Genomic DNA, 25,606 nt, shown 5'->3' with positions numbered 1-25,606 from the left:
TAAGTTTCACCTTTTATTTCTACTTCTTTAATTTCTGGGTCTTGTCTGATATTTCTATTTAAAACTTCCAAAGTAAAAATAAACGCAATAGTGGACTTGTCTTGTGCCTTTTCTTATGTCAAAATTCTCTGTATAATCTCTATTTACAATCACTTTTGCTGTTTGTGATATATTGTTTTAATCATATTTTAAAAATTTTGTCCTAAGTCCATTGTTTTTAATTGTTGAGTCATAGTCAGGAAACATTATCAAATACCTTTTGAGCATTTAGAAATACTAGTGCCAATTGTTTCCCTGGATGCATTTCATAATATTCCAATATGTCCATTATAACTTTTAAATTATTTTTTATTTGTCTCTTTGGTAGAAATCCATTTTGATCTGGATATATAAATTCAGTTAGAAATCTTTTCAGTCTCTTTCGTTATTATTGAAGATTTTATAGTCCACATTTAGTAAGGATATCGGTCTGTAAATTTTTTATCTGTGTCAGGTCTGAGTCCTCTTTTGGTATCAAAGTAATATTTGCTTCTGTCCATGTATTTATGAGTTTAGCCTCCAATAAAAGTTCATTACACACATCTTTCAAAGGTACACTTAATGTATCTTGTAGACATCTGTACAACTCTGCCGTCTTTTTTCATCTTCGTAAAAGGTAATAAAACCATATTTCAATATTTAATAAAAGTTGTAGAAAAAGAAATCAAAATTCATACTTTGTTTTTCCATTACATATACTAGCGATATTTTGAAATCTCCTCTAGTCAAAATCTCAGATTTATACATAGAATTATACATTTATATATAGAATTTCTATTCAGGCATATAGTAAAAAAAAATTATTTCATCCTCTTAGAATTATAAAATAGCAACAATACATGCCACAAACAAGTAATTTTTTTACTTTATTTTACTTATTTATATATCAAATTTAGAGACCACCCATTTCACTCACGGAGCAACCCTGGGCACTTTAGTTTCAGGGATTGCCAACCTTGATCTTTGAGCTTATTGACAGTAAGTCCCAATGATTTTCATAAAACTAATTTCAGAATAATCAGTCAAACATACCGTAGGTTGTAATACCTAGATCCAATTGATGCAATATTGTCATTTTTAAGGCTATATAACCTTTAATGAATGAAATTCTTATCTTTTAATCACTTCCAATCTTCTAATTCTAATCTATTATACTTTTTAGCTTTAATGGAAGGAAACTTTTTCGTGTTTGATGTAGTGAATTTCATACAGAAATTTCTAGGTCACTGATAGTTTAACAAAAGGAAACTTTTATTCTGAAAATATTTACATAAAGTACAAATATAACTTATGGCAACAGGCAGCATTTCCTATCATCAAACAATCTGTAATGATGGTTACAAATGAAAAGTGTGCTATAGATGTATCTCAGAGTCCTTGCTGAATATCACTCAAAGCAACTGTTAGCCATTTTATTTTCTCTTCCATAGCCTTTTTATTCTTTGCAGTTTCTTGTAGTAACTGACGCATTTCTTCTTCAACCTGGTAAACCTGAAATAAATGTTGTTCATATAGTTATTACGTATCAATAAACCCAGGTCTGAAATCAGTTAAAGATATACCATGGAGGCAGGAAAGCACAGAATTGCCAACAGCATATTTTCTAGAGACCACATACTGTATAGGTAATTCTCATTTGGCAACTGTTTGGCCCTTTCAGTAATCATTCACAGTAACAATGGTGATGAAAAAGTAACTTTGCAACCAGTCTTTCTATTTACAATCTATTCAGGCCTGTAAAGCAGTGGTCCCCAACTTTTTGGACTTGGCAGAACCGGGGGGGGGGAGAGTGGATGGTTCCATGTGAGTGGCAGGTGTGTGTACTTGCAGCTCCATTTGTGCAAGCTGTGGGCACAGAGACCCACCACTCGCACAAATGGAGCTACACACATGGGGGTGTGTCGTTCACGCAAATGGAGCTGCATGCACAATAGCTTGCCCAGTTCCAAATGGGCCATGGCCCAGGAGTGGGACTCCTGCTGTAAAGCAAAGGAAAACTGAATGACGTAAGATAATAAGCACAGTCACCATTTTAGTTAGCAACCCCTTCGCTTAACAACTATTTTGCCAGTCCAAAATGTAGTTGCTAAACAAGGATTACCTAGATAAAAGCCAGGCATGTCTCTCTCTCTCTCACCCACACATACAGTCTTTTATCCATTTTTTAAAAAACCCACATTCTTGTATTGGAAACATGAACTAATTTTATCTCTAGCAAATACATGTTCTGATCATAACCCAACCTATCCACTTTTTTGCTTTTCCTTGTCAACATCTAACCTTTCTATTAACCTAACTGAACAATTTCATAGAGAAAAAAGCTGCCAAGTTCTTTCCTTCGTACTTCTTCCTTGTAAAGAATCTGATTCTTGAATCCTAAACTTTTTTCCAAAAGAAAAGCGAAGGCAATAGTTTAAAAAGGTAAACCATTTGATCCCTTTTGCTAGCAAACTCATTTGACTATCATATAACTGATTTCAACTGCTTGGCACAGTTACCTTTTCATTGGCTGCCGCAATTTGTTTCTGCTTTTCATTTGCAAGTTGTAGCAGTTCTGCTTGATGTGCTGCAATAGTTGATTCATGCTGTCTTCGGAAAGCATCATCCATAGAATGAAGTTTTTCCATCATAATCCTAAACAAGTTACATTCTTAAATTTCCTCTTTCCCATCATAATGTTTAATTTCTGATATTGGGTATATCTATTAAGTGAAATCCAATGATGCCTCTGTATCATAAAGTAAAAAAATTATATTCCCCTCTACAATGTCTCACGTAAGGGCTTGTTGAAATAAGATTTGGGAAACTACAGAAAATAAAATACACATAACACATAAACATTTTCCTTACAATAAAGAATAATTCTAAGAATATATGTCTGTCATTAAATCTAGACTACACTACGGTATTAAACATTCTATTAAGACTGTTTACAAATACCATTTTTAAATCCATATGTATTATTTAAAATCACATTAAAAGAGAAAACTTAATTTTGTGTATTTTCAATGAAAGCTGGTAAAAAGAATAACATGTATTTAAATAGTCTTAAAAAAGAAGGGATGAGAAATACAGAAACTGCTTTGCTTCAAGTAATGCATGAAAATGCTGTTTTTCCAAAGATAATAGCAAGAAGTATACCAATAGGTGACTTATTTCTATTAAGGTGCACCTCTAACTAAGTAACCTAGAGGATATAAAAAAGCTGTGCTCAAAAACTACTTCCTAATTTAATCTGGTCCTTTGAAACCTCTGCTTCAAAAAAATAAAAAAACAGAAATCCAAAGTAATAAATGGTTGCAGTCTTCATGAATTACACTACAAACAATTCCTTTCTCTAAAATCGCATACGAGATCTAATGAGTTCTGAATGTTAAGTGTATGGCATAAAAAGTCACTATAACACAAGCAGAAAAGCCTACACAATCACTTCATTCACATATAAAACAAAGGCTCTAGTTTATTAAATCATCATGTGAATGAATTGCATACAGAGACATTTCTGACCTTCATACTGAAACAGAGACAACCCTCAAAATACCCCTCATCCTTGTAAACCAGAACTGACATTTAATGTTTTGACCACAGCACCTTAGCCAACTGACTAACATCTTGGCTTAAATAAAATTAACCAGAGTTTGTGACTTAAGCTTGAATTTTGGCTAATTAGTATTCAGATAAAATGGTCTATGCTTATTCATTCATACCTGTAGTTTAAAAAATCTTACCTTAACATTGTGCGTTGACCTTATCAAAATACTTACTTCTGAGCTTGAAGACTTTTATCTCTTTCCTCTCTCAACTGCTGTTCCCTGATATCAAAGTTTTCTTTCATTTGTTTAACTTGTGCTTCCAACTTGCTCAGCAAGCCACCTTTATCTTGCCATTTTTTATTCATCACACTGAAATATAATAAATATGTTCTAAGTGGCTTCAGAGATTGCCTATAATCCATGAAAAATCCTACTTTATTAAGCGAGGTTTTCCACCAGACAATGTCAAGTTTTACAAATGGGAAAAGGAGCTTAATGGTTTAACCTTAGTTTCTCCTCCCATCACGAATGAATATGGTCCATAATATTTCAATGTGTGTAGAAGAGGATATTGGTTTTAAGCACCTATAGGATTCCTTGATATCATTCAGCTCGGCATCCTTTTCTTGCAATTGATGTTTAAGTTCCTCTTTTCTCTCATTTTGCCTTTCTAATTTTTCCAATAAATTATCTAACTGTGCATCTTTTTCCTGTAGTTGTACTTGAAGTCTCTTCTGTGTTTCAATATTGTCTTCACGAAGCTTTCTTATCTGCTCATCTCGGTTCTGTGAGGCCTTCAAAGTAAAATGTTTTAATTATACATTTAGAATGAAATGAATTTAAAATTTCTTATTCATCACATAACTTTCATAATTCTTTCCACTTTAAAAAGGGGTAACAAATAGGAAAAAGAGTATTTTTGTAAAATACCTTATTACCAGCACAACCTCACAAATTCATGAGACTTAATCCAACCAAAATCTTTAAACTACTTTTTCTATTTAATACCTATCCTTGCACTCAGCAAAACTATTTTTAATCATGATGTGATTGACTCCAAACGTTATTTATAAAGACTTTTCTATTTAACAGCATTTATTTATTCACCTAATGATTGGGCAGATTTTATAATTAACAAAAATAAAAATAAAATAAAACCCATTAAAACTATTTACCACAATGAATTAAAACAATATAAGATTGATAGTGGTACCAAACTGTAAAAAAAGTGCTGATATCTACACCAATTTCCCTCTGTAACAATTAAGACAATGCACAAGCAGAAAGCATAACAAATAAAAAATAAAAACAATATTCAATCTGTTCATGTAGCTATACCATCATGTCCACTGCAGCTTTCCAATGCCCCAAAATAAGAGTATAAAGCCCTGTTGTATCAATATCCCTGCTTTACAATTGTCAGGGTTCACACAGTGCATTGATCAATTTCATTCAGGATTAGCATGTTAAGGTAAGATTTTTTAAACTGAGGTATGATCTAGTCTAAACTATTTATGATAGTTATAAAAAAGAAGAGCACCCTTACTTCTTTCAGCTTTCTAATAGTTTCGGTTTGATCTTCCACAATTTTAGACTTAATCTGCAAAGCATCATTGAGAGATTCGTTTTGTTTTTTCAAAGTTTCAGTCTCACTAGTTAGAACTTCTACTTTGGCTTCCAATTTTCCCCGATCTTGAGCAAGAGAAGCTCCTGAGGAAAACAAAGACATTTATTTATTTATTTATTAAATTTTTATACCGCCCTTCTCCCGAAGGACTCAGGGCGGTGTACAGGGCAATAAATATCAAAATGTAAATACAAAAGTTAAAAAAGAGTTAAAAAGAATTAAATAATTATGCCCAATATAATACAATAATAAAAGTGTGTTAAAACTAAATCCAACCCCAAACCCATCAGACCAGGCCAGATTGTTCAAATAAATAAGTTTTTAAATCGCGCTGGAAGGAGCGAAGGTCGGGGGCCATCCGGAGCTCAACCGGCAAGCGGTTCCACAGGTCTGGCGCGCCCACAGAGAATGCCCTCCCCCTGGGGGCCACCAATCGACATTCTCTGATCGGAGGCACCCTGAGGAGGCCCACTCTGTGGGAGCACACTGGACGGAGGGAAGTTGATGCCGGCAGCAGGTGCTGCCGTAGGTAATCCGGACCCATGCCATGTAGGGCTTTGTAGGTCATAACCAGCACCTTGAATCTCACCCGGAGGGCAACTGGCATCCAATGAGGTGTAACATGGGAGTATCGGGAGACCCCCAACACAACTCGCGCGGCTGCATTCTGCACCAGTTGAAGCCTCCAAGTGGTTCTCAAGGGCAGCCCCATGTAGAGAGCGTTGCAGTAGTCCAAACGAGAGGTCACGAGCGCATGAGTGACTGTACGCAAGTCATCCCGGTCTAGATAGGGCCGCAACTGGCGCACCAGGCGAACCTGGGCGAAGGCCCACATTGGTGCGTGTGGTACAGTAAACACTGAAATTATATAAGAAAGATCACTGCAGATCTACAGCTTGATCAGCAATGGCAGACTGGTTTTAAATACCAGATCCATTTATTCAGGTTGTAGCGTGCCCTTCTGCTTTTACAGGCAATCCATCTGCTTAGAAATGTAACCATAACTGGACTACAGGTTTGGAACATCCAGAAGCCTACATATATGCCTCAAAAGCTATCAAGCAAACAGAAAACCAACATGAATGAATGCAAATATATGTGTCCCAGGATAATGTTGCAGGATCCAGGACCAGAGATGTAGTCTTCTGAGCTTTCAGACTCATGCTGGAGCCCATCTTCAAGGTATTTCTTTTTAGCAGAATGTGTGAGAGAGACATTCTGTTAGAGAGAAGTTGCCTGAGGATGGCCTCCAGCATAAGCTTAGAAGACTAAACCTCTGGTCCTGGAGACCGACCTAGATTGGATCCTGCAGAAAAATAAAAAATATCATTCCATTTTTATTCTTGAAAATAGTAGACTTAAGCAGATAATTAGATCCTTCTCTGATTTTTGGTCTATCTAGTAACTCTAAATACAATTACTACTTTCTCTCCCTGTAGCTGAAAAACAAAACAGCCACTTTCTTAGATATTGCAGTTGATGATATGACCAGTCTCCTCCTGCAGTGGATGATAATTATCATTGCTAGCATTGTTTTCCCTAGTGTGTCAGTGGCTAGGAAACTGATTGCCATTGGTCATTTACTCTAAGCTGTTTGGAATTTGAAGAGGAGCAAATGTTACTATTTATGCCAACCTATTTTGGACAGAGACAAAACCCATCCAAGTCTTGTCAAAAGAACTATGCTGTGTTTCAAATAATGGCTTGGAAAGCAGTATCTAGGGAATCATGGTATTTCTAAATGTTCTCTTTAGACCAGTGTTTCTCAACCTCAGCAACTTTAAGATGTGTGGACTTCAATCCCCAGAATTCCTCAGTTGGCATGCTGGTTGGGGAATTCTGGGAGTTAACATCAACACATCTTAGATGCATCTTAGGAAAGCATAGTTTTGTGGAGCACTGTAAACATAATAGCACAATCCATGAGAAATTATCTCCTAAGTAGGTGTATATGCTGTACAATTGAGGTACATAGCCAACTGTTGTATTTTGATCCCATATTCAGAAAATTTTGATTTCTCAAAGCCGTTCACCAACCAAGATTCTTGGAGATGCTTTTTTTCCCTAGCAAATGTAAGGGGACATGTTGCATTCTCTCTACTTTGGTGATCTTTCAGGAAGGTGGGAATAGGCAGTCCTCTATGTTTAGTATTAGACTTTAGTTTTGTGGCTTTTACAGGGAATTAGGCACAAAGATAAACCTGCTTGCTTCTAGTGGAGTTAGATAAAGGATAAATGAATAATTACCTTGCTGTGCCAGCTCCTCTCCCCATATTTTTCTTTCTGCTTTTAATCCATCAATTACAGACTCCTGAGCTGTTAGTTGGGAGATAAGTTTTGACTTTTCCTGCTTAAGAAGCTCAAGTTGAATTGTCTTTTGTTGGTCTTCCTCTACCATATTTTCAAGAGTTTGTATCCGACTCTTTACACAAAAGTAAAAAGAAAAAAAAGAAGAAACAAACAACTCTTGATATTCTAAAAACAAAGTTCTTTACATACATATTGCAGCTTATTTATAATTATTTATTACTGACTTTAGTAAGATCTTTAGTTGTGATTTCTAGAAGAAACTAATGTCATTGAAGGAAAACAGTTCTTGCATCTGTTAATTGAGCTCCTGTGACCTTAACTGTAGATTTAAAAAAGCAGAAACCTGACGAAGCACTTAATCAAGGGCAATGAAATAGTGAAAGCTAAAGAATAAAAAGAAATCCTAAAGAATAAAAAGGCTCCCTTTTGCTGCCCAGGTTGAAAAGTAAATATTTTCCAAGTTTTGAAACATATACCATCTTACCCTACTCTATTCTGCTCCATCCATACAATAGATACATCTTTATTAATTAGACATTTCTCCTAGATACACAAGCACACTCTTTCCTCCTTCTCTCTTCTGCATCTGCTTTCAAGACAGGTACTTTACTTGTTCTCTATAACTGCCTGTGCTCCAGTCACAAGGATATGTTTCATCGTGGAAAAGCTTTTCATCACCAGCTTGGAATCATGAATAATTTTTAATTTAATTGAATTTAATTGAATTTCTATACCACCTTCTCCCGAAGGACTCAGGGCGGTGTACAGGGCAATAAAAGTACTACATACAAAAGTTAAAAGTAAGATTAAATTAATTTAGCCCTAACAATAAATAGTTAAAAATACCCCAAACCCTTAGACCAGGCCAGCCTGTTCAAATAAGTAGGTTTTCAGATCACGGCGGAAAGAGCGAAGGTCGGGAGCCATCCGGAGCTCAACCGGTAATTGATTCCAAAGGGCTGGTGCGCCCACAGAGAATGCTCTCCCCCTGGGGGCCGCCAGCCAACACTCTCTGACCGACGGCACCCTGAGGAGGCCCTCTCTGTGGGAGCGCACAGGACGAAGGGAAGATGACGCCGGCAGCAGGTGATCCCGTAAGTAATCCGGACCCATGCCATTTAGGGCTTTATAGGTAATCTCATGAGAGATGGGATGATGAAGCATGCAAATTTTAACTTTCTTGTGGCTCACCCACATGGTAAGAAACCATATTTTTTTTCCACACATGAATGACAATGAATTATTAATTTTTCTCAATTATTTCATATAAATCTGTATTTCCTTGAAATTTTTAGCATCAATACTTAATGATCATACAAAATGCTTTCATTGCACTGAGCTGGAATCAAAATAAAGTGCAGCATCACAAAATGTTTTGTTATTGTTATTAAAGTATGTTTCTGAATCATCACAAAATACAATGTACAGAACACAATATATAACAGTTGTATCTAAAAAGGCATACTTTCAGGTTGTACACTATGTCTTGCTTTGATTTGATTAATTCTGTGATTTTATCTTTTTGTTCTTTCACCACAGATGTCAGCTCATGGATCAAATTAGCAGATTGCTTTTCCTTTTGCTGAGAGTGGAGAAGAACTTGTTTATGCTCTGCCAGCTCAGTAGTGAGTCTATCAAAGCCTTCTTTAACCTATTTTAGCAAGAAAACAAAAGATTCAAATAAGGTGTTCAGCATAACATTTTAATGAATGACATTCAATTTAAAAATGCATCCACCATGCAATATTAACCTGCACATGAAAGAACAGTTCAGGCCATTTATTAATTTAAAACATATCAGAATAAGAAACATTTAAACAAATGAAACTGATTGTATTTTAAATTTTTACTTGCAATACATTTCTTTTAAAAATGCACTGCTTCAAAGTTTCATGAATAAGTTTTTCTTCTAAAAGGCTGGGGGGGGGGTTCTTGTTTTGTTCTACTTTTGAGAAAATACGGTTCAGAAATTATTATCCCAGTCACAATACTTTTAGGATCTGAGGTGACCACGCAGGCAGTATACATTTGCCAAGGTGTTTAAAGAAAATCATTCCACTAATCTACAGGAAGCTCTTTCAATGATTATACTAATCCTTCATAGCTCCTCAATGATTCCTCCAAGTTTCTAAGAAGTATTATGAGAATGAGAAGGATGAAGCTAAGAGCTTTATAAAACTGAAGGACATTTGAAGAACTGGATCAAATAGCAAAATTGTTTTAAAATTTAGTGAGACTTAAATCAATTGACTGTCTTTCATACATCTGAATCACTGTGATGGACACATGCATTTATTCTTAACTCAGAATGGGCAATGAATTCATTTCTACTAAATAAACTTTAATTCTGGTTAGAAAGAATTAATATACAAAAATCTACCTAGAACTGTAAACCTGGGGTGTAGGAAAGGAACTCCGGGGAGAAGAACACATAGCCTGTATCAGAAGAACCCAAACCACTTTCTTTTCATCCTTCACCTGCACCTTGAACACTGAAAAACATTTATCTCAGTTAAGAGAGATCAAGAGAACATTCTAAATATCTGTTAACCTTTTAGACAAAGGTTGTCGAAAAAGACTGCAGTCTTATTATATGTCACTTGTACAAATACCATTTTAAAATCTGTATGATTGGTGATAATATTGGCAGCTTATTAATAGGGACCTTAGGTTTTGAAAGCTTTTAAATAAAACACAATTTTCAGAAATAGAATCAGAGACCTCAACCTTACATGTTTTCAATGTAGCTTAGACAATTCAGTATCTACTGAAAGTGAAGACCAAGATAACTCCTATGATTTCTTTCCCCATATATTTTCCTCTTCTTACCTCTGAAAATCTTTTGGCTTCTATAGTTAAGGCGACACGGAACTCATCCTCTAGATCCTTATATTTCTGGTTTAATAGATGAAGTTTTTCCTGTAGTTCTTTAATATGATTTTTATGTTTCTGTTCTTCTCTAGCTACTTCTTTTGACAGAGCTTCTTGAAATTCTGAGCCATTTAACGTAACTCTGGTTTCTAGTTCTTTTCTGGAACAAAAAGACAGAATACATTAAAATAAACAGAAACTGCAAACAGCAAAATTCTGTACTTCTAAGAAGCCCATGTTTGATATGGAGACACAAAGTACAGTCCAGGATTTCATAAATATTCCAGTTGGATGGATTACAATTCCATTATAGAACCACCATTTCTGCCATAAGGACTTTCTGTTATCTTTCAAGCTTACACACCAGCCTTTTAAAAGAGAAGGGTACATATGTTTTGGGCTGGCATGCTGGGAATTGAGTTCTAGAAAGTAGGTATAGTCAAAACAAAAAAAAAAACAGTATAAAAGCCAATTGTAGGCTGGTTGTAGGTCAATGTGTCTGTTGATGGAATTGCTTGTGGAGTGCCAGGCTTTGATGAACTCATGAGCGTGGTGGGTGGTAGCATGGCCAATTATTTTTGTGTTTGCTGCAATCGAACTGGTGTTGTTTGGTGTTGGCAGAGATTAAGAATTTGGAATTGTGACATTTAACTGCCAGCCAGTGTTTGTGGATCCTGTTTTTTAATTGACATTATGTTTCTCCCACATAGAATTGGCTGCAATTATTAGTTGATTTTGTAGATTACATTGTTTCTTTCATCCTTCTGTATCTTGTCTTTGGTTCTAGATAATTTCTGGCAGAGTGTAGCTGTGGGTTTTTAGGCTATTGCTATTCCTAGAGGTTGGAGACAGCCAGAATTTATTCAAAGTTTCAAAAATGTAAAATGAGCTGTTCCTCACCTACTCAAACATGCTACATATCTTTGCTGGATTATCAGGAAACATGTACCTGTGTTCCTGTTCTCTTAGCATTAGGAGTTCGTGGACTTGTTCCACCTTTTCTTTTTGTTGCTGAAGAGATATTCGAAGTAATTGTACTTCTCTCTCGGCTGCTGATGCTTTAAGTTCTGCACTTTGAATCCTTTTCATCTGTAATGTTTGAAATAACAGCAAGAGAAACGATCACAATTTCAAAGCTTGATAGCAGAAGCAGATATTCTTGAACAGTAGCAAGTTTTCCCATAGTGCAATTAACAAATGTTACATTTTTTTTAAATTTTCACAAATTATTACCTGGTTTCACAAGCCTATTATAACTCTTGGCCACTGTGGAAGCAAGAATGTAAAGTTTTTTGATTGAATCAGCAGAGCTACTTTGATCCAATATCAAAACACAAACACTATTGACTCTTTATCATTCTGATGAACTTATCTTAAAACGTGCTCCAAAACTCTATATAATCAATTCATCTGACTACATTCAAGGAAGAATAGAGTTATTCTTTATATATCAAGTACATTTGTGATGGCATTAATTTTTTTCTTTCAAAAAGCAATGTTTAACCGCAGTATTAACACAGTCTTTTTTTATATCCAGAACTAACAATTATACCTCTGAAGCTTGCTGCTGTGCTTTTTGTGACTCCAGCATGGAGAGAGCTTCTTCTAAAGTCTGTAGTGCCTTTTGTTGATCCTCTTCTTTGTGTTTGGACCGCTCTAGCGCCTTACCAAGTTTTTCAGCTTCTTCTTTCAGTTGCTGAATATCAGCCTGGAGTCTTGTCTTTGCACTTCTTTCTCTCAAAATCAGTTCCTTTAACCTGAGAAACATATATGTGGATGGTATATTTATTTATATTCCACCTTATTTTTAGAAATAATTCAACGTGATGAACATATCCAACACACATTCCTCCTATCCTTCCCATAACAACTTCATTATTTTAATTCAAACAGCTATTTAAACTCTTGAATGAGCAAATGAAGAGATGTCAGAACAACTATTCTGTTCAAGGCATATCTGAACTGAGATGTTCTTGATTAAATCATAATGCAAGAGAATCAAACCTTGGACAGCTAGTAATGTGCAGAACATGGACCATCCAGATTTTGGAGAGAACCTCATTCCAAAGGATAGGCATTAATATAGTGTAAGGGCTGTTCCAGGGTCCTGATAAATTACAAAGGTTTAATTGAAGACACCTGGAGTGTGTACCGTCCCTGCAAGATCAAATTGACCAGGGAGTTACTTGCAGATTGAAGTACTCATTGAAGTACTGAACTCATTGAAGTACTGTGGGCAGGATCACCTCGCTCTGCCATGCCTAGGCCATTTTCTTATCTAGTAATATCCATCAAATTCACTGAAAGAAATGCCAAAAGTAATGTCTCCTTAGAACTTGGAAACACTGTAATTTGAAAGATGTAGTGAGTTCAACAATTTGCTGGTCATATTTTACTACTCTCAAATGCTTAAGAATGTAGAAATGAACAAATTCCAAGTGAATTGCAACCACATATTGTCAACTCAAAAGAAATTATAGAGTATGCTAGTACTCGCCTATCTGTAGTGTAAACAGCTAGACTTTGAATATCTTTTTCTTCTTTGGCCTGGTTCTGCAGCTGCTTGATGCTTTCACTCAGTTTCTTTTCAGCTTGTTCAGCTTTCCATCGCTTCTCTCTCTCCTGATCTAGTTCTTGAATTAGTGCCTAAATAAGAACAAAATCCCTTTTTTGAAACAAACTAGTAATGTATCAAAAATCCCTTGCTTCTATTACAACAAAAGCTACCCCAATTTTATTTTAAAGTTTATATCAATTCTACAAAGCAAAAAAAGAAAAATTCTCAGGCTCACATCATTTCAGAATAATAAATATAGCTACCCTGTAAGTAAATTCTTCTTGAATATCAGTATCCACATTTTTTAGTTTTTTCATTTGACTTTTCTGCCCACCCAATTTCTTCAAGCTTGCAATTTCGGAAGCTGGGCTTGAATTTTCTTCCTCTTTGATGTGGGATTCTTGCAACTTAGACTTGATGAAGTATTTCTCTTGTTCTCTAAAGTGAAATAGAAATTGAATTCACATATTGGAATGGATAAAAGCTTTCCAGAATATCAAGTGGGCATTTTTTAAAGGGCCACAAAGTAATTAGAAAGGGATTAAAAGCTATAAGGGCTATCCCACAGGTAAATTTCTCCAAACAATGTATCTTTTCTATAATTTCTGCAAATATACCACTGGATTAGCTTTTCAGGCAGTAAATAAAATGAATCCCAAATTTTCAACAGCTACATTTGAACTTTAGCTTTGTTATCCAAGTTACAAGAGAAAAAATAGAAATGATTTGTAGACAGGGTCAAAGATAAGATCTATCACTATTAGGCTTCACCATTAATTAGTCTCATTTTCGTGAAAATCAAGTTACATTCAATTCTGCAAATTACTTATCTTCATAAAAGAGTAACAGACTACATGTGAATATGAAAGCATTGATAACTGAATTAAGACTTAAGATATCATACCTGGCTGACAGTTTGCCCCTTTGAGAATGGAACTTGGTTGATAAAGTGCTTTTCCGATAATTAGGCAACTTGCTCCTTTTAATTGTTCTTCTATTCTCTTTTCCGCTTTCACTACCACTCTCTGAGGCAAAATCAGTTTCTTTTTTGGCTTTCACAGTCACATCAGCTTTTGAAGAATTAGTAACCTGAAAATAAGAATATGTTGATTAGGAATTCTTATCTGGTCCTGTTCCCTTTTTTGCTGTTGTTTCCTCTGCTAATCCAGGAAAGGTTAATATGTTTTTAGAAATAAAAAACACATTGAAAAGCAAACTACACTAACAAAGTACTCCATTACCAAAGTAACAACCCAATCTCCCACAAGAGGAGCCAAGTAAAAACATTAGTCAGACAAGTACAAACACACTGAAGCAATCCATAACACCAGAAAAAGGAATAGACTACCTATACAATATTTTCCAACAAAATGGATACCCAGGCAATGTTATCAAAAAGTACAGTTCAACCCTGAGCTACATATATTTTGTTCTATTGGAATAATATGATGCAAATGAAAATATAACAACAAACGTTTGTTAAGCTAAACTAAAAAAAACATTAAAACTTACTACCTTTTGCAGGAGGTGAGATATCTGTTCTTCTAGTTTTTTTATCCTTGAGTCATTATCAAATTTAATTTTTTCTGGCTCAGAAGATGACATTATTTCAGTGGAAGAACTAGTGGTAGTCCAAGCTGACATCTTTGCCCTCTGGCGAAACTGGGCTAATACTTGATCAATACGTGGTGTTATTATTGGCAAATTAACATAACTCTATTAAAAAATTAAAAATTTTAAGTCATAAAGAGAAAAAAAACTAATTTTATAAGTTCAAATAAAAGGAAAAAATATATTAATTTACGGCACCTCTTCATCTGTATAACTAGATGAAACTAAACAGCTCAAGAGATCTTCCAAGCACTTCAAATCAGATGAGTTTGGTTCCATTAAGTTAACCGGTTCACCAAATATATTCTTCCCATCCAAGATGGACAGCTGAGGTAAAGCCTGAAGGAGAATCTCTCTGTAGCCTTCAGATAAGAAAAGAAATTACTTTACAACTGCATTGTGAAAAGCCTCCAAATGCTTTTCCAAATTAGTTTCATTTGCACTAGATTTTATCCTATCCACCTGAACAATTGCAACACTCTTACCTATTTTGGCACACACTGGGTTACTTTTTCCATTTTTCTCCAAAGTAAGATTAGTCAAGTATTGCAGCCCACTAAGGCACTGAAGTAAATGGTTAATGTTATTTACACAGTTGCTGTGAAGTTCAATATAATTAATTTTATAGTTGGGTCCTTGAAGATGAAGAAGTCCTATAAAAAATAAAGTCAATAATAAAGGTTGAAATGTCAAAAAATCATCTGTCTATGCACAGTTTAATTAAAATAGGAAAAAAGTTCTCCTTCTTTTGTAAAGTATTCCAAATTTATTTTAATTTTTTTTTGGAAAAGGGTTGTGCATATCTCCACAAAACAATTATGATTGCAAAGCAGATTTTGCCAAACCAAGGAACAGGGGAGAGAGAGACTAATTCAAGGAGGGCACTGATTTAGGAACCAAGAATGACAATTTGTCAATACATTATGAGATCATCACAGAGCAGGCACCATTTGGATTTTCAGCCATTGTAACAATATGTGGGAATGGTTTTGGACAGGAAGAGACGCAGCCAGGGCAACAGTCAGATAAGACACAGCTTATTCTTCAGAAGGAGTGTGGATATGGCAAGCAACTCAGAAGGGACCCTTCCTAATTTCTTGGGCTGTAAAGGCAATGGACGAGAAATGTACTTTCAAACTTGCAAAATTCTGTTAATGTTACAATAAAATAGAGCTAGTACATCTGGGTGTGTCTCTTGCCTGGAATACCTTATAAGGCCAATAGCTATAGACACTAGAATGTATTGAGCTCGTCCTGTTGATAAACTGCCTTTATTTCTAACAGCTCTAATAGCCTCCAAAACTGCAGTGGCACAAACATATTCAGGGGTGTCAGCATCTTTGGCCTCAAAATGGTGCATGCATCCAGTAATCCTAATCCTACTCTCTTTAATTTATGCATCAAATGCATTGCATGCACATAAAGAAAGGTAGGGCTTTCATCAATTGGTTGTGCCTACCATGACTATCACTGTGATAGGCTCTGCACATAGGTATTTCTAAATAAGTTCCTTCACAGTCAGTAACGCTTAGGTTTGAGTAGATGTTCACAGGATTGAACAGAAAATCTCTTACCTGAAAGGTCATCTATACGGTTGTAAGATAAATTCAGTTTAGTTAAATTATATAGATTTTCCAGCCCTAGGGAAGAGACAATTTTTTAAAATGAAAGCAACTATATAAGCAAACAATCAGAAGTGAGCCCCACAAGTATTTCAGATTGAAATACTTCAAAATTTCTAGCCATTCTGTGAGCATTCTACCACATCCAATTAGCATTCTGTGCTTAACTCTTAAAGAGCTATTGTTCTGATAGCTTTACCTTTATTTTATGTATCCTTTACAAATCCTAAGTAAGCCTGCTGCCTCCTTCATTTATAAATGGATCATAAGTTAACATTAGGATAATTACGAAGGTCCATTAATTTAGGCTAACCTAGGTAGCCAAGCCAAAGGTTATGATTCCCTGAACTCTCCATCTCTTTTATTTCTGATCTGATTATGTGCTTTAATTGTGAACCTCAGCATAGCCATTTTAGTCTTCTGACTCAGTTATAGCTGGTTTGGCATTAGACTGCCAAAGAACTCAGAACATACTAGAAATGCTGGGGGAGAGGGAGGGAGGGAGAGCTGCAGAACGCACACAGTTTTCTTGTAGCAGCAGTGTACTTCTGATAATTTTTATACATATTTAAATAGCTGCCCACCTCACAGATTTGTGACTCTGGGCAAGGTACAATTTAAAAGTATTGCTAGACCATTAGTATCAAATAGGCACAGGCCATTAAAAATGCTAAATCTCTACAAGCATCCTTTTTAATGGGTCAAGTGTACAAAAATGATGTAAATCTCCAGCATTCAAAAACTCTAATTAAAGGGGGAAAGGGGAATAGGAATATGACAGGTCTTAAGAGCTATTTCTATTTCAGCATCCATTATTAAATGATGTGGCAGAGTGCTTTAGGAATGTAAATATATTTCAGTATACTCAGAATATTCTGTGGTTGACCCTCCCAGGTTTCTATGAAGCAGCAAATACAGGGAGTGCAGAATTATTAGGCAAGTTGTATTTTTGAGGATTAATTTTATTATTGAACAACAACCATGTTCTCAATGAACCCAAAAAACTCATTAATATCAAAGCTGAATATTTTTGGAAGTAGTTTTTAGTTTGTTTTTAGTTATAGCTATTTTAGGGGGATATCTGTGTGTGCAGGTGACTATTACTGTGCATAATTATTAGGCAACTTAACAAAAAACAAATATATACCCATTTCAATTATTTATTTTTACCAGTGAAACCAATATAACATCTCAACATTCACAAATATACATTTCTGTCATTCAAAAACATAACAAAAACAAATCAGTGACCAATATAGCCACCTTTCTTTGCAAGGACACTCAAAAGCCTGCCATCCATGGATTCTGTCAGTGTTTTGATCTGTTCACCATCAACATTGCGTGCAGCAGCAACCACAGCCTCCCAGACACTGTTCAGAGAGGTGTACTGTTTTCCCTCCTTGTAAATCTCACATTTGATGATGGACCACAGGTTCTCAATGGGGTTCAGATCAGGTGAACAAGGAGGCCATGTCATTAGATTTCCTTCTTTTATACCCTTTCTTGCCAGCCACGCTGTGGAGTACTTGGACGCGTGTGATGGAGCATTGTCCTGCATGAAAATCATGTTTTTCTTGAAGGATGCAGACTTCTTCCTGTACCACTGCTTGAAGAAGGTGTCTTCCAGAAACTGGCAGTAGGACTGGGAGTTGAGCTTGACTCCATCCTCAACCCGAAAAGGCCCCACAAGCTCATCTTTGATGATACCAGCCCAAACCAGTACTCCACCTCCACCTTGCTGGCGTCTGAGTCGGACTGGAGCTCTCTGCCCTTTACCAATCCAGCCACGGGCCCATCCATCTGGCCCATCAAGACTCACTCTCATTTCATCAGTCCATAAAACCTTAGAAAAATCAGTCTTGAGATATTTCTTGGCCCAGTCTTGACGTTTCAGCTTGTGTGTCTTGTTCAGTGGTGGTCGTCTTTCAGCCTTTCTTACCTTGGCCATGTCTCTGAATATTGCACACCTTGTGCTTTTGGGCACTCCAGTGATGTTGCAGCTCTGAAATATGGCCAAACTGGTGGCAAGTGGCATCTTGGCAGCTGCACGCTTGACTTTTCTCAGTTCATGGGCAGTTATTTTGCGCCTTGGTTTCTCCACACGCTTCTTGCGACCCTGTTGACTATTTTGAATGAAACGCTTGATTGTTCGATGATCACGCTTCAGAAGCTTTGCAATTTTAAGAGTGCTGCATCCCTCTGCAAGATATCTCACTATTTTTGACTTTTCTGAGCCTGTCAAGTCCTTCTTTTGACCCATTTTGCCAAAGGAAAGGAAGTTGCCTAATAATTATGCACACCTGATACAGGGTGTTGATGTCATTAGACCACACCCCTTCTCATTACAGAGATGCACATCACCTAATATGCTTACTTGGTAGTAGGCTTTCGAGCCTATACAGCTTGGAGTAAGACAACATGCATAAAGAGGATGATGTGGTCAAAATACTCATTTGCCTAATAATTCTGCACTCCCTGTAGTTAGCATTTCTCCAGTTTCAGAAATATAAATTCCAGCTATTACTTTAAAAATGGTTTTCCTAATGAATTCATTTTCAAATAAATCTTTAAGCTTTGGGAAGTTCAAACAGGCTTGATCCAGCTTTTCGACTAGTATTACATATTGCACTAGACCACTGTTTCTCAACCTTGTTAACTTGAAGACATATGGACTTCAATTCTCAGAATACGCCTAGCCCACGGGTCGGCAACCCACGGCTCCGGAGCCGCATGCGGCTCTTTGAGCCGTCTCCGGTGGCTCCCAGCTGCCCGGTGTGCGCGCACCTCTTTGAACGGGAACCTCTCCAAATGGAAGAAAGCGGCAGCTCTGCAAACGGGCCGCGGCAGCTTTCCCAACAAGCGGTGCCGCTGCCCATTCCAAGAGGTGCGCGCGCACCTCTCCGAACGAGCGGAGGTGCGCGCGCACCTCCCCAAATCTTTGGAGAGGTGCGCGCGCACCTCCGCACGAACGGGCAGCGGCGCCGCTCTTTGGGAAAGCTGTCGCGGCACGTTTGCAGGCTGCCGAAGGCGGTAGCTCTGCAAACGGGCCGTCGCCGTCACGCAACCGGGAACCGGTTCCATCACACATTAAAAAAAATGGCAACCACGCGCGTCCGCGCATGCGCAAGAAAAACCTGTTTTGTGCATGCGCAAAACGTTTTTTGCGCATGCGCGTGCATGGACACACGCACGCGGCTCCCACTTTTTTTTATGCATGATGGAACCGGTTCCCAGTGGCTCTTTTCCTTTTTCAGGTTGCCGACCCCTGGCCTAGCCAGTATGATGAGGGAATTCTTTGAGGTGAAGTCAAAATATCTTCAAAACACTGGTCTAGACATTTCCATTGGAGCTCTGGGAAAGGGGAATCTGCACTATTAATTCTTTTGTCTGAGGGTCTTGAACCTTGAGAAGCCGTTCAGAACAGTATGAGAGACAGCACTGATATCTGCAAGGGAATCAACAAGAATCCTTTAGCAAGGTTTCTCTATCTTAGGAATTCTTAACCTTTTTCTGTCATGAACCCCTTTGAGAGCCAGGTGAAATATATGGACCTTGTTTCAAAAAAAATGTATTTAAATGCAATGTAAATCAATTATGCCCAAGTATGGTTACCAAAATATTAAAAAATAACAATTATAGCAATATAGGTGCTTCTTTGTTAATCCATTAAATTTATAACAATATCTTTTCTGAGTTTCATTAAAGTGAAAACTTTTGAAGTCTAGAGATCATAAATCAGATTGTTGCTGACATACATTACTGAATGAAAAAAAAACAGTGAATAAAGTTGCAGTTTTTCCCCATTCATGCACAGATTCCCTGAAATTTATCTACAGACCACAGTTAAGAACCTCTCTACACTGAGCTTCCCAATCATGGTAACATCAAGATGTGTGAACTTCCTAGAATTGCCATTCTAGACCTTAAGTCAACACTTCTGGTAGTTGCCAAGTTTGGGAAACACTGCTAGTTCATCCCACAAATGGAAGGTAACCTGTATTAATGCAACATCAAGCTTTGATCTAAGGACTGACCTTCCACTTTGGTTATCAAGTTGCAAGCCAAATTTAAGGTACGCAGGTTTGCAAGGGAACTTAGCCCTTCAATCCAATGTATGCGATTTGATGACAGATCTAGATGTTGTAAGTTCAACAGGTGATCAAGACTTTCAACTCTGGAGATCAGGTTACAGTGCAAGTTGAGTGTGTGAAGTTCTGAACTTAAAGGTAGCTCTGCTAAACTACAAATGAAGAACATATGACAAAATATTAGCAGTATGTAGAAACTTTGAAGTGCATGTAGTCCTTGACTTACAACAAACAGTTCATTAAGTGACCACTCAAAGTTACAATGGCACTGGAAAAGTGCCTTATGACTATTTTTCACACTTACAAATGTTTCAGTTTCCCCATGGTCTGTCAAGGCTGCTAACATCAGATGTTCTTGCTTTGACAACAGATGGAAATGTAGCCATCTTTTCTCTTTCGCTTTTAGAATTAGATGATGCTGGGAGGGGGGATGTGGATGAGTGTCCAGTTACCGTAGTCATAACAACAACTCAGCCGCGGGAATCAAGGTTATTGCGCTCAGAGCTGAGAAAGATTTGGCGGGATGGAGAGCTGGGGAGAAAGCCCGCGCTTCAAGCTAATTGGGGAATGTGATTTATGACTGTTAATTGGAGGAGGGAATTGTGCTTTGATACTTTGTGCCAGGTGGGGGGGGATTCAGTTTTTGGCTTTAACTATGTAGTGCCGATACTTTGTTTCTCGAATAAAAGATTCTTTAAGGTAAACAATGCCTCGAATTTCTTTTAAAGAGTTTCATCTGTTGGAACCATGACAGTCACTTGATCAAAATACAGATGCTTGGCAACTGACTCATATTTAGGATGGTTGCAGTCACAGAATCATGTGATCCTCTTTTGTGACCCTCTGACAAAGTCAATGGGAAAGCCAGATTTACTTAATAATCATGTAATTAACTTAAAAGCAGCACTGAACAATTGGGCAAGAAAGGTAAGAAAATGGGGCAAAATTAATTTAACAACTGCCTCGCTTAGCAACAGAAATATGGTGCTCAATTGGGCTTGGAAGGTTAAGAGTTCTTTAGGATGCAAAGAAAAAATATCTGATGCAAATTCTGTGCGGTATCAGAAGAGCTTCCAACTAGTAAACACTCAGCTCCGTCCAGTTGCTATGACTCTACCCTGAATTAAGGGATTACAAGGTTGTAAAAAGGGGAGTTTAAGTCAAGGACTACCTATAACAAGTACCAAGTGTTCAAGCCCATCAAAACCACACCGCATACAAGATACACCAGTATTTTCATGATTCTCTGGAGAAAGATTTTAGCATTAATAAATACTTATTGTGCCAAATCAAACTTCTCTGTGCAGTCATCTAATCTTATCCCAGTGCTTGGAGGAAAAGCCAGGTGTTCAAAGCTTTACAGAGGGCTAGGAAGGTAGAGGCCTGCTGAACCTCATGAGGCAGAGTGTTCCACAGGGCTGCCATGGGAAAGGCATGCCTCTTAGTTCCTTTCAAATAGCAACATTTAAGGGAAGGGACTAGGAGCATGCCAACCCTATCTGACCCGATAGGATGGGTAGATGTCCTTAGAGAGAGGCAGTCCAGCATATAACTTGGCCCTGTTTCATATAGGGCTTTTAAGTTATGACCAACATTTTGAATTGCACCTGGAAAGAAACTGGAAGCTAGTGCAGCTTGTAACAAAGGTGTTACAGGAGCAAACTAGGGGTCCCAGTTACTGTTCAAACTATTACATTCTGGATCAATTGAAGTTTTAGGTAATCTTCAAAGGCATTGCAGTAATCCAAATTAGAATAGAATAGAATAGAATTGGAAGGGACCTTGGAGGCCTTCTAGTCCAGCCCTCTACTTAAGCAGGAGAACCTATATCATCTCAGACAATTGACTGTCTAGCCTCTTTTTAAAAATCTCCAGTGATGGAGTGCCCACGATTTCTCGGGACATGCTATTCCACTGTTAATTGTCCTCAATGTCAGGAAGTTTCTCCTTAATTCCAGGTTGCTTCTTTCTTTGATCAGTTTCCAACCATTGTTTCTTGTCCTGTCCTCTGGTACTTTGGTGAATAATGTGATCCCCTCTTCGTTGTGGCAGCCCCTCAAATACTGGAATACTGGTATCACATCTCCCCTATTTCTTCTTTTCTTTAGACTAGCCCAGGGGTAGGCAACCTCGGCTCTTTTATGACTCATGGACTTCAACTCCCAGTCCATGAGTCATAAAAGAGCCGAGGTTGCCTACCCCTAGACTAGCCAAACCCAAGTCCTGCAGCCGTTCTTTGTATGTTTTAGTCTCCAGGCCTTTGATCATCTTAGCTGCTCTTCTCTGAATTTTTTCCAAACTCTCAACATCTTTTTTGTGATATGGTGACCAAAATTGGCTGCAATATTCCAGGTGTGGTCTCACTAGGGTTTTATAAAGCGATCTAATATCTCACGTGATCTTGATTCTATGCCTCTGTTTATACAATCCAGGACTGTATTAGCTTTTTTGGCTGCTGCTGTACACTGCTGGCTATGGTTAAGTGATCATCCACTAGGACTCCAAGGTCCTTCTCAGAGTTACTGTTTTTAAGCCAGGTCTTGCTCAATCTGTACTTGTACCTTTGTTTTTTCCTCCCTAAATGGAAAACTTTACTTTTCTCCACAATGTAACTCATTTTGTTGAATAGGGCCCATTGTTCAAGTTTGTCAAGATCTTTTTGGATCCTGAGTTTGTCTTGTGGGGTGTTGGCTATGCCTGCCAGTTTGGTTCATCTGCAAATTTGATGAGTTCCCCTTCAATTCCCTCATCTAAGTCATTGATGAAGATATTGAAGAGTACTGGGCCTAAGACGGAACCCTGTGGTTCCCCAATGCTTACTTCTCTCCATGTGGATGTAGTGCCCTTGAGGACTACTCGTTGAGTATGGTTTGCCAGCCAGCTACAGATCCATCTGGTGGTAATGTTGTCTATTCTACCTTTTTCTAGCTTACCAAGGAGTAGGTTGTGGTCTACTTTATCAAATATATATTAATGAATAAAAATATAACATGACTTGCAGCCCTTGATGGATTTTTCTTCACCAAAGTGAAGAAATCTAATTCTATACTATCAATTCCATGGTAGCTGACCTTATGATAGCAGATATATATTAAATTATACATTATGGAAAATCTTTTTTTTAAAAAAAAAACAGGATGGCCTCAACTTACTTGCCATCTTCTTCCACATAAAGAAGACCACACTTTCTGTGAAGCATCCCTTTTAAATTTCTTCCAATAGTTTAAAAGGCTAAATAGTATTTGGCCAACAATTCAGACTTATCATCTTCCAGTCTACTTTAAAATGGCCAGGGGATGGGGGGGGGAATCTCAAAAGTGGGGCTGTTTCCCGAAATGTAACACAGCCCTTTTCTGCATGACAACCAGATGAAGGGGAAGCAACCCCCTAAGTGTGCAAAAATGATGCCGCCTCGCAATCGCAACACCTCGGAGGGGATTTAACAAAAGCTCGGAAACCCCCTCTGCAGGGCTTCCGCTTCCTCCCTACAGTTCTCACCTCTTAATGCCTTTATCCATTAGGCTGAGCTCCCCTGAAGTTGCGCAGACCGCCGCCATCCTGCTCCGCTTAGCGACCCTCTCCCCAGCCTCAACCGCGGCGCTTGCCGCCCTCCGCTTTGAACCCCGCCCAGCAGGCCGTCCTGGCTGTGACTGCGCCAACGGCACCGCTGAGCATGACGGGAGGAATGGGCTGTTCCAGCTCCGGCTCCCGGCATCTGCAAAGGGAAGGAACTGCGGATGCAAGATGGTCGTTAGGAAAAATGTTTCGGTACCCACTCGTTGCTCCAGGGGCGGAAGTGAGAAAAATCCCCTAGGAAGTTTAGAACAGGGGTCTTCAAACTTGGCCCTTTTATGACTTGTGGACTTCAACTCCCAGAATTCCTCAGCCAGCTTTGCTGGCTGAGGAATTCTGGGAGTTGAAGTCCACAAGTCATAAAAGGGCCAAGTTTGAAGACCCCTGGTTTAGAAAGTGATTTGCAGTTGTGGACGCCTGATAGGAAAGAGTAAGTTATGAGCAAGGGAGCGCCCGCCGCTCCTTTGATTCCACAGTTCCACGTGCAAAAAATCTCTGTACTTGACTATTTAAATATTAAAAATAAAAGCCGAGTCCAGCAATGCAGTTTCAGCCTGTTATTTTCACTATGTGAACCCGAAATTGTCGAACGATAAGATTGGCTATTTTTTATTTCTTTGGGGTGGGGGGAGAGGCAGGGCACCAAGTTAAAAATATGAAGGGCTCGCTGTTTTTGCACGTGGAGCCCGTCTCTATTGGGTTTGAAATGGAAACTCTCAGTGATGCGCCTCCCATTTTGTCGAAGGGACATCTAAGCGCGTGAAAAGGCGAGTAAGAGTCACTGGATTTGAAAACTCTAGCTTACATTCTTAGAGGCGTAAAACACAACCGGTGAGGCCTTGGGAGAATTTTGGAGAACAAGTTTAGGATTGTATGAGCCGGACTGAGAGATTCATACGACCACCAGATGGCAGCGGAAAGTTACCTCTTAGTTGCGGTCTGGCGATCGCTGGAAGGTTTGCAGCCCTATCCTATAGCCCTGACTTGCTCGTGCAAATATTTTGTATTTCGAATAAAACATTCTTTGATTCAAAGTCCAAACCAGCTTCTCTGAAAGAGCGGGAGCATTTATTTAAACCGCAGTTCTGAGGATTGCTTATAGCTACAGTGCAAACTATAATCTCAAGGATTAAACTTTTTTTTAGAATTTAATGTGTAAAAAGCTAATAGTACTGCACTACATAGGTGGGGGTGTACGGTTTTTTTTTACTGTTTCAGAGTTCTCTCTTCCAACGAGGGGAGATGCGAAATATAAGTGCTATTGCTAGAATAAACATCGCATAATGCACATACAATAAGCTTTACAGTGCTGATAGGGTGGGGGGGAGGAATTCTAATGCAATCCTATATATGTTGTTAGTAGCTTGGATATTCTTGTTTTGCAGTAATAATATTTGTGAATTCTATTTGTGTTGCCAGTGAAAATTGGAAAAATCTTGCAAAGCAAGGAAATCCCATGGCTCAGGGGGATCATTTAAAGTGGCATTTGGAGAAAATTGGGTACCTGTCAAATTGGAAATGGCAGGGTTAGGATTAACCACTTCTCAGAAGAGTCCACAGTAAACTTCAGCCACAGTGCCAAAATAGAAGATGTGTAGTAATGTCATCAATTACAAATGCCTTATTTGTATACCTAAATTCCTGCTACAGTCACAGTTTTGAGGCTGTTTTCCTCCTCTTCCTGTAATTCATGTTTTGCCACCCTTAGCCTCCTTCCCAAAAGGGGTCTCCGATTTCTACTCTTCTTGATAATTGCTAGGAGTCTGACCAGATGG

At 38.0% G+C, this 25,606-nt stretch overlaps 1 protein-coding gene across 1 annotated transcript; it reads right to left on the bottom strand.

Annotated features, from left to right (window-relative positions):
• Window positions 1-1,271: 1,271 nt before the first annotated feature.
• Window positions 1,272-23,866, bottom strand: LRRCC1 (leucine rich repeat and coiled-coil centrosomal protein 1). The gene is made up of 19 exons (XM_083359544.1): window positions 23,757-23,866; window positions 20,205-20,410; window positions 16,123-16,188; window positions 15,034-15,201; window positions 14,747-14,910; window positions 14,453-14,653; window positions 13,842-14,026; window positions 13,201-13,375; window positions 12,878-13,026; window positions 11,933-12,137; window positions 11,330-11,469; window positions 10,339-10,540; window positions 8,975-9,160; window positions 7,447-7,621; window positions 5,119-5,282; window positions 4,158-4,366; window positions 3,804-3,941; window positions 2,538-2,673; window positions 1,272-1,530 (listed from the first exon to the last, which is right to left on the bottom strand). Exons 1-19 carry the CDS (start codon window positions 23,813-23,815, stop codon window positions 1,408-1,410), a joined length of 3,051 nt encoding a protein of 1,016 aa, XP_083215670.1. The 5' UTR covers window positions 23,816-23,866; the 3' UTR covers window positions 1,272-1,407.
• Window positions 23,867-25,606: the final 1,740 nt, after the last annotated feature.

This window comes from Vipera ursinii (genome assembly GCF_947247035.1).
Source record: "Vipera ursinii genome assembly, chromosome: 3".
In the NCBI taxonomy this organism is placed as follows: domain Eukaryota; kingdom Metazoa; phylum Chordata; class Lepidosauria; order Squamata; family Viperidae; genus Vipera; species Vipera ursinii.
Note: the sequence above shows the minus strand (reverse complement) of the source record. Positions and strands in the feature narration are given on the sequence as shown.

Coding starts and splice junctions, on each gene's coding strand:
- LRRCC1 (XM_083359544.1), bottom strand. CDS start 23,815: ATGGCGGCGGTCTGCGCAACTTCAGGGGAGCTCAGCCTAATGGATAAA. Junction 20,411..23,756: donor ATGGATAAAGGCATTAAGAG/GTGAGAACTGTA, acceptor CTTCATTTGTAG/TTTAGCAGAGCTACCTTTAA. Junction 9,161..10,338: donor AAGCCAAAAGATTTTCAGAG/GTAAGAAGAGGA, acceptor TTGCTAAAATAG/GTTAAAGAAGGCTTTGATAG.